At 44.3% G+C, this 10028-nt stretch overlaps 2 protein-coding genes across 2 annotated transcripts in view; one reads left to right on the top strand and one right to left on the bottom strand.

Annotated features, from left to right (window-relative positions):
* LOC115755587 (F-box protein At3g07870-like) overlaps positions 1 to 10028 on the top strand; it is a 188905-nt gene that overhangs the window by 151113 nt on the left and 27764 nt on the right. The window lies entirely within an intron of this gene.
* On the bottom strand, positions 931 to 2640 carry LOC115755591 (UDP-glycosyltransferase 88B1-like). Its single transcript, XM_030695048.2, has one exon. It carries the CDS (start codon positions 2503 to 2505, stop codon positions 1072 to 1074), a length of 1434 nt encoding a protein of 477 aa, XP_030550908.1. The 5' UTR covers positions 2506 to 2640; the 3' UTR covers positions 931 to 1071.

Genomic DNA, 10028 nt, shown 5'->3' with positions numbered 1-10028 from the left:
ACGGTGAAGAATGTCATCGCAATCCGACGACGAGACAGCCCGGGCGAGCCGTATACCACGTCAAATTCCGAAGTTTCGGTTCCTAGGTTTGGGTAAGTCAAGCACTCGTACCTCTTTCTAGAGAGAGCATCAAACTGTGTTACTTTCGCGTCCATGGAAAGCTCGCATATATTACAACAAGAATGCAACATTCTACGGTCCCCCATATCTTCCTAGAGGAATACATACTTTGGTGAGAAGTATGGCTGCTCACCGGTCCGCGACTCCGACTTTGCAAATGCGTATCTTTCGAACGAGGTGTTACGCGCCCTCTAATCCCAAGGTTTCGTAGTGATCGGAAGTGCCCGGTCATGCCAAAGGCGTTGCCGGAACTTCGCCGGAGCACTGCCAACGAGGGCATGAAGGGGGGGTTAGCAGAAAGCTGGACAAAAACGAAAACAATAAGTCTTGAAACTTGTTTGGTTGAAATACATCACCTACCATCAAGTGCACGATTTTCCGACGTTAGGCTAAGTTTGGATGCCTAGTTTATTCCAGCCAATTGCAATAGTCACACTAATCATGGCTAATTAAATCTATCGCTTTGGGCAAACGCAAAACATCCGAACTTCGTCATTCGTTTAATGAAAATATAGGTAACGTAATTTGTCCACACGAGGTCATTCGATAGAATTCGAAAACGTAACGAATAAGGCGGATCCTAAAAGTGCGGACGATTACCATGATGGTATAATGACATGATTATTGTAATTGCAGTCTCTATTAATACATCGGATTAGTAATAAAATGTACTCAGAATGTTTTTTTAATTCACCGGGTGCATGTTGCATTCGCGAACCGAATCCTATCAACCGAAAGCAGAACATGTCGCATGAGACGTAGTTAAGAATTACATGAAAAAAAAGTGGGGTAGATGCACAAGGACCAAGATCACATCTCATTATTATTTTTCCACTTACTAGTAATTTTTTCTAGGGTTTCTAGAAATGCATTCCGAAGATATTTTGTTGGATCTAGCTTTTGACTACTTGTATTTGAAAAAAAAAAAAAAAAGCTGAAGAAAGGCAAAGCTCAAGCAGTGTTCCATGACTCGACTAGTTCGGCCAACGCGACCTGAGCCGACCCGCCGGGACTCAGTGCTGCTTTCGCTTCTTTCTTCAGATACCGCATTCGCTCCCTGATGGTCTCGCCCTCCGACCCCATCAGCCCTCGGACTCGCCGCTCAACCTCCGCCGCGCTCACCCACCTGTCCTCCACCTCCTCCATCGGCAGCGCGACCTTCATTGCCTCCACCATCAACACCCGGTTCTGCCGCTGCTCCGCGTAGAGCGGCCACGCGATCATTGGCACCCCCGCGCACACGGCCTCGAGCACCGAGTTCCACCCGCAGTGCGTCACGAACCCGCCCACCGCGCCGTGGTTCAGCACCGCCACCTGCGGGGCCCACCCCTTCAGGACGAGGCCCCTCCCCGCGGTCCGCTCCAGGAAGCCCTCCGGGAGCAGCGCGTCCAGGTCCGGCTCCCCCTTGGGGACGGCCTTGTGGCCCTTGCCGGTGGCCGGGTTCCGGACCACCCACAGGAACCGATGGCCGCTCCTCTCTAGCCCGGTCGCTATCTCCTTCAGCTGCTCGGCGGAGAACACCCCGAGGCTCCCGAAGCTCAAGAACACAACGCTTCCTCCCGGCTGCGAGTCCAGCCACGTCAAGCACTCCGGGGGGTCGCCGTCCCCGACTTTCCCGCCATCCCCACTCGCGACCAACGGCCCGATGCAGTAAATCGGAGGGGTGCGCCCATCCGGCACACATTTTCCGTCCTTGATGGTCTTCAAGGCTTCCTCCTCGAGCTTATCTAACGTGTTCGCTATAATCCCGGACGCCATCTGCATGTTCGTCGCACTCTCCAGGAAGAGCTCGTAGGCTCGGTCACTACGGTCCAGCACCAGTTCGGCGACATCCATGGGCAGCAACGGCGGCACTCCCGGGAAGTGGACGTGGACGGCGGTGTCCATGTCTTTCAAGTTCTTGGAGGTGGTCTTGTGGAGGACGGGCAAGTGAAGGAAGATGGCTAAGCCGCCCCCCGACGAGCTGAAGAAGTAGTAGCAGGGGATGCCGAGGTCGCGGGCGACCGACAGGGCATTGGCGCAGAAGAAGTCGATGACGAGGGCTCGGACGCGGCGGGTCTCAGAGATGGAGACGAGGGCTTGGTGGACGTTGGGGTTGTTGAGGCGGAGGAGCTCGAGGGCGAGGGTCTCGAGGTGCGGGGAGGTGGTGGAGTAGTCGGGAGGGAGGGAGGTGGGGGGCAGGTGGTGGAAGGAGATGGAAGGGTGGGCGGCGGAGACGGCGGCGATGTAGGGGGAGACGGAGCCGCCTTCGTAGGCCTGGCTGGGGAGGAGGACGTGGACGGAGAGGGAAGGGCGGTGGGCGAGGAGGAGCTTGCCCAGCTCCACCATGGGTACGAGGTGGCCGATGGACGGTGCAGAGTACAGAACCACCGCCTGGTCCTCCATGATGTGTGGCTGGGGATCGGCGGATTGGGAATGTTGAGAGAAATGTGTCTGCTCTTGGGTCAAGTCAAGTGAAGCAGCATAATATATACTACAAGGAATGCTGACAGTTAGAATTTAGGTCACAGCTCGAAGGATCTTTTAAGGACTAAATTAACGAATATTCCAAACAAGTAAAACTTAAATTCGGATGCTTCAAATTTCAATGTGCTTTTATCGTAAATTGTGCCTAATAACACTTATGAAATAAAATTTCTGTAGCAGAAATGCTTCTAAATAAGAAATTCGTTTGCTAAAGTAATTTTTGAAATAGAAATTTGTTTGGTTACGTAACTTTATTTTTTACTTCGATAGCATTTTCCGCTCTCTCTCTCCTACCTCTGCGCCTTTGGCACTCGTCACGGCAGAGGTCGGTCTCTGCTTGTGTGTGTTGAAATCACTACAAGCAAATTGCCATTTTCGTTAGGAATGATTTCTACGTACGGGAAAAAAGATAGAGAAATCAAAGATGGCCATCAATTTCCCTGTGACGTCAGACTATCCGTGTGAACGTTAGAACAGAATTTGGATCCTTTCTCGGATTGGCCCAAGACAGAAACAATGACAATAGACAAAGGAGGAGCACAAGTTGACAACCGGAGCCAAAACATGAGAAAGCCAACTTTGATTATTGCCCATGAAGTTGGCTCCTACACCTTTGACGATGGAGTAGGGTTAAATATTCTTAGGCTACGTTTCATCATCCGAATTTCTAGTTAAGGTATGACTGAATATGATAAGATAATAAATCTAAGGATTTTGCCATATTCTATTTATTGTTTGGTGAACTATGGATTTAAAGTCGGATAAGGGCGGTGACATCAAACACACGAGAGACGCTTATAGAATGGCACTCTCCTGCAAGTTTGGGCCGCGCCTCTTCGCTTCATATTAGCCCTCCACCATGTTGAGAACTCCCTATAGGGTCTCCATCTTCGGCCATCTCTCACAAACAGCCTTGTCTCCGCTCGTGGCCCACTCCTTCCATTGCTCTAACTCGGCCATCTCTCACTACGAGTAATGCTACTTGACGGAGGGAGCCGAGAATACCTGAGATTAAAATATGGATGGGGCACTCGAGGAACACCGGTTTTGTTCGACGGAGGACGATGGCTCTATGATAGAGTTGACGAATCCAAAGGGTACTTTAGTTTCTCTTCACTAAAGCTTTAGTGCTCATGAGATTTTGTTCTCGAGTGGTGAAGGCCGAACCTCCCTATTGACGGGATGATGGCTTGATTGGGGTGATGGATTGAGTAACTCCAGTTCTGATGGGTGTGTACCCGCAAAAGAGAAGTCAAAAGCAGCAAAGGGACTGTCTAGTGGGTGAAGAGCTACTGTTGGTGCAGAGAGTTTGCTGGGAGAGCCGTGGACGCGATGGTGAAGTAACAGGATAAACACCAAAGCGTGGAGAATCGCTGGATGTGACCGAGAAGTTTCTGGATGTGACGGAGCGCGCGCTCATGTTCAAGGCAATATTTGACCGTCGTTGCCGCCCGAGAGATAGCCCGGCACGCCGGAGGAGTGGTTGTGCACGGAGGAGAGGTGGTTGTGGTGAAAAAAATAGGTTCTCATCATATGTTGTTCTCTTAAAAAATCCTATTTGACTCTATCCCATCTCTTTTATTAGAATATTTTTATCTGGGCTATATCCCTTCTGAATCCCTTTTATTGGATATCTATCAAACATATAATAAAATAAAACAAATCCTATTTTGATTTTTGTCGTGATGATCAAATACAGTCTTAAGTACTTGTTCTATATGTTTGTGTCCTTGGATGGCAAACGAAATACTGTCACTCAATACAAAGGGGAGCTTCAAGAGAAATAGAGGCAACAAAAAGACGGGCAACATAGGCTAAGTAGACACGGAGAGAGTTGCTCCTTTTTTAGCGTGAGGGATAAAAGAATGAGCAAAATGAACCGTCCAAATTGAAAATTGCTCTAACCGGACTGAATAGGCCGATTTAGTCCGATTCTCACAGGAACTGGTAAATATAAGTTCGGTTTCCGGTTCCAGGCATGGACCCTCCACCGAGACCACCTTCATTGGATCGCTATATATGTATATTCATTTTTTTTTTTTTTTGGTTTCAAAACTTAAAACCCTAAATACGAATTATAAAACTAAAAGTGGAAACCCTAATTTCCTTTTTTGCACTCGCGCGGGGCCACGGGTTACCACTCAAATCTCTCACCCTTCGCTTTGCTCTCGCGAAACCACCGCGTGGTCTCACTGGAATGTCGTCGACCACGGTCCCAGCTGCTCCGCGCTTTTTGCCGTCTTTTCATGGTTTCGCTCTGTTGCCGTAGATGGCTCTTCCGCCATCGTCCTTTCACGGTTGTCTTTCTCACTGTTTCGTAGCAAAAAGGGTTGGGGACGATCTAAGCTTTGCTTTGGGCTGGCGATTCGAGAGAATGAATCGTTGAGATTATCTGACTTCAAGACGATTTCTTCGGTTTCTTGTCGGAGGGAACGCAGATTTTAGGGTTTATGCAATGACTTTTCTTCGGTCCTACATTCAATGAGTTTGGTTTGACGGGATTCGTGTATTTCGTCCGGTTGAGGGAGAGAAATGATGGCGTTCCTGTTCCATTCTCTGGCATGCTTTCTCTGGCTAGTTTTCCATTGCCCCCAAGGCATCACCTCTCTCAAGGCCACACTACTGCTAGATTTGTATATGGAGACCCGAATCGACCGGTACTCGGGAATCGATCACTCCCTAACGAGAGATAAACAATTCGGTGGAGAGTGTATCTCCGCATGAGCAAGTATTGCTTTGAATATGGTGAGAGAAAATAGATTACAATAGTTGTGCGAAATGCTGTTACCGTATTTTGGTATAACGAAGCATGCCTAATAAGTGAGATTAGAGTCGTGCCTTTGAATTTCCTATAATTGGTATACGAGCGTCCATTTAATCCCTATAATTGGTACCGGACCTTCTGTATCGCGCCAAAAAATTGGTATGAGTTTGTTTCTTTAAGCTGAAGTTATGTTGATCATAAATACAGAGGGTCATCAGCCAAGGATCGAGCCCTCTCACCTATCCTCGGTAGGGATGAGCAAAGCCCCGCCCGGCCCCATTGCCATCCCTAAGAGTGATGCAACGATGGTTGGTAGAGCTCATTGCTCATCATTGCCAGGTCACTAGTCACTACCATGTATTGAAAAAAATCAGTCCGATTACGATTAGTTAAAATCTATCAATTTGCGCAGAAACTAATATTAAGATGTTTGGTAATTGAAAGCAAAATTCAGCGATTTAAGCACAAATCCCACAAAAACTTGGTGATCACAATAAAATTTACCCTTTTTCAAAGCATTGCCGGGGAATTCGCCATCCGAATGAGTTAGTACAATAACCGATATGACGCACGAAATATCTTACTAAGCTGAGTATTGTCCTCTAATATTCCTTTTAATGCATTTTCCTCTAATATGGGGTTTGCATATAAGGCATGAATACATTGAATATTTTTTTTTCCTTAATCGTCAAGCCACGAGATATTGTGCGATGATCTCAGTTATGTGAACACCCTCTTTTGCCTCGGTAAAGATTTTTGCGCAGAAAATTCGTGGCTAATGAATTGTTGGGCATGTATTTTCTAACTTGTGGAGTCCAACATTTCATGATGTCAAGCACAGTCTTCGATTTGACTGCGCACCAACGACAAAGGCAATGATTCCGAACTTCGCTAATGAAATGGCCGACAGGATGAGAAGAGAGACAAAAGAAAGAAAGAAAACTTCACAAGGACGCATAACCGTCGGTCAACCAGACTTTCAGATCCATTGGCATTGACCAATCCGAAATTTTATTTTTTATTTTTACTGTTGAAAGTTAGGCGGACTTTCTACTAGGGTCGAGTACTTGAAAATAATCCATTAATTTGAGTCATGAAGTCGAAGTCTAGACGGGGAGGGGAACCGAGCATGGTTTGGGTGAATACTCCAGCCATATAATCGAGTCGAGCCGATTCGACATAGTTAAATACTCAAGTATGATTCGATCCGGATATTGCAATCTTGATAAAGGAAGTCTGCTCGAGCTCGACTAATCTCGACGTATCCGGCTCGAGGTTGGCTCGGATCAACCTTCAATAAGCTCAAGTTCAACTCGAGTTTCTACTAGGTTAGTCAATACATATCATACGAAAATCGAATTTGAGTTCACGCTCATGCATGCTCAGATTCTAGCTTCTCGACTTCTCAATTGGGCTCTTCGGTTACTTTGAGTATTTTCATGCCCTACCTCAACTAGATTTAAGTATTTTGACTGTTATGTTTACTTTACTGGCTTAGCTCAAAAAGAGATCCTATGTTGAAAGCTGGGATAGATGGAAACCATTCCCCTCGGGTTGAAAGGTCTATGCTAGTATTGGTCATGTCAGATTGCTAAAGGTTAACTAGCTAGAATAATCTAGAATTGAAGGAGATGTGATGTAATCTCAGTCGACTCAAATTCAACAAAAAGTCAAAGTTATGTTGAAGTGATCAATGAGTTGCATTACTAATCATACTCGAGTAGCTCATAAGTAGCTCAACTCGCTTATACCCTAACATAATTACACGCATAAGTCTGCTTTGTAATTGCTAACTCAATACGATGGATTTGCGGAGAGGAAAAATTTCAGTAATCGACGAATGTATATTTACAAATAAATTTAATAAGCGTATACTGAACATTAGTTTATCCATGAAACCCTCCTTTAGACCAAAGATAATACGATTAATGAGCGCCTCCCCACCACCACTTAAGCTGGCTGATCATTTAAGGGATAGAACGTTCTAGAATTATTAATTAAGTGGGAGAATGCAATACATTTATTAAAAAAATGTTCGAACTCCATGTCTGAAAATTGTGGGAATCACAACAATAAATAACTGACATCACCATTTCTACTGCATCAACTACAAACTTACTTCGACCAAAAAAAGGTACAAATTTACGGTTTTTCTTGTTTTTTACAACTAAAATTCAATCTTAGGAAAATCTTTTGGCGACACAGCAAATCCATGCATACTAGTTACACATGGAAACCTCGGTTACAAAAAAAAAAAAAAATTCCATGCATAATAGTTTGACGGAGAAGTACACTTGTCCTAACATCCCAGAGCATCACCACAAGATTCATTGCGAGGAAGCAAAAGGAAAAAAAAAACGATCGCATGCAAATTGTACTGAATCGGGGTCACTTGCTCGGGTCTAGATTTAACCGATTCACGGGATTTGTAGACATTGCGCGGATCTTGACGTAGCCAAGTCTCTGTGCTCATACCAAAAAATTATAAGAAAAAAGGAGATACTATCGAGGAACAATTCCATGGTTTGTGCTAGTTATTATTCGGATTTCAGCCTTGAGCCTTATTATGTGCATAAGGTCAGCAAGGTACTCGACACGCTTTAAGTTAACTCATTCAAAATGTGGTTTTTCTTTAACAGTGAGGAATTCCACTTTAGTTAGGTAAATCTTGAATCCATTAAAAAAAAAAAAAACCACCCCGCTGACCTCATGAACTAGGTAAGACGCGAGTTTAAGTCTGGGTGAGTAGCTAAAAAAAACATGAAATTTTTTTGCAAACCTTAAATTTCAGTAGAAAAGATAATTACGTAAATAATGTGAACCCCTTGTGGTCTCGCTACAAAAACTAGCGGTTCCAACATCATGTTCATACACAAAACCAGTGTCCTAAGAAACTACATTGGAATTTCAACAAAAGATTAGATTCGCGTATGCTAGAATAGATGCTTGATATGAAAAGGATGATGGTGGTGGATTACTGATGCATGGAAAAAAGAAGAAACATGAAACATTAGCAAAGTAAAAGTTTCAATAGCAGATATCGCTAGAAATGGAAGCACGTGATAATGGTTCCAGATTGTACACACATCATCGCACGCGATGGAATATCGCGGGATCGCGAGAAGGCATATGCCAAGGAGAACATGAAAACTTATTATGGGGTTACACCAAGGAAAACATCCTCACCAAGACTTCTTCGCACGTCCGTTGAAGAAGATGTCAGCCCGTTAGAGGAGTTGGGCCGGTGGAGTTGACTGGAATTGTTGCTTGGCCTGGTCTGAGGCGGCGGCGGCGCCGCTTAGCCGACATGGACTCGGGCGGATGGAAGCTCTGGCGAGCGGGCACCATTGGAGGTCCTGGATATCTCGGCGCAGAGAGCATGTGACCTATACACGGCAGGTTCGGTGGAATCGCCGGTTCGGGTTCGAGAACCGGCCGTGTATACTTCCGGTTCCGGGCCGGTTCCGGTTCCACTTCGGAACCGGCGGTTCATTCCGATTCCTTTTTTAATATTAATTTTTAAAATAATAAATAATAAAATAAACATAATAAATTATAAATTATAAAATACAATTAAATTGTACATTGTAATAAAATATGAGGAAAAAAAAGAGAGGAGGAATGGGCTTGAACTTAATGAATTATCATTAAGCGCCTACATATCTTCTTGGGGATAGAAGAATCAAAGCCCATGTAGTTCTTTTACCTTTGAGAACCCCAACTTACCTCATCGTCAATCGTCGCTACCCGTTATGGTACCCGTGGCGGTGGTATCTCCAACATCATCGCTAAAAAATTCGTGTTCACGATCTAACTCTTGGTGTCGATATTTCGCCCTCGTCCAATCGCCGACACAAGCTTGAGCTTCCACAGAGTCCGGGCTTAATCTTGAACGGTGAGAGTCCAAAATTAATCCTCCAGCACTAAATGCTTGTTCAACTGCAACCGTTGAAGAAGGGGTTGCTAATATCCGACGAGTGATGAGGGCGAGAACTGGACAATCGATTTGGTGACTTTTCCACCACTTCGGGATTTCGAAATCTGTACTATGTTCTGCATCACGAAACTCAAATTGAGTGGTTAAATATTTTTCTAATTCAGAAATACTACCTGTTGCCCCTTTTTGTTTTTTTTGCATACTCTTAAGCATATTATACCCTCTACTAAGTGAACTACCACCTTCGCTACGTGAGGCGATGGGTTGTAAAGATCCGGAATCACTTAAACCATATCTACTACAAAATTCTCCATATAATGCTACTATAGATTCTTTAACATCTCCTAGTATATTTGAAATATCTATTGAATCTTCCAAATGTAAACAATCATGATAATACACATTCAAATAATCTTGTAAACCGTCTAATTTAATACGTGGATAAAAAATAATACCAACTAAATAGACAAGAGGAATTTGCAAATAATAATGCAACCATTTTTCTCGCATTACTAAAATAGTTCGACCTCATTCGGTATCATTTTCATATTCACTAAAAACACTACCAATATTAACACACTCTATTAAAAATAAATGCGTAGTAGGATAATAAATACCAGATAAAGTCTTAGTAGCATCATTAAAAATTTTCAAAAAATCTAAAATTTTCTTGCAAACGTCCCAATGTTGAGGAAGTAAAGTAATTTCGGGAATATTTTGTGAAATAAACATACATAATAA

The sequence above is a fragment of the Rhodamnia argentea genome, chromosome 4, assembly GCF_020921035.1.
Source record: "Rhodamnia argentea isolate NSW1041297 chromosome 4, ASM2092103v1, whole genome shotgun sequence".
NCBI classification, from domain to species: Eukaryota; Viridiplantae; Streptophyta; class Magnoliopsida; order Myrtales; family Myrtaceae; genus Rhodamnia; species Rhodamnia argentea.
This window is presented reverse-complemented; position numbering and strand designations above follow the sequence as displayed.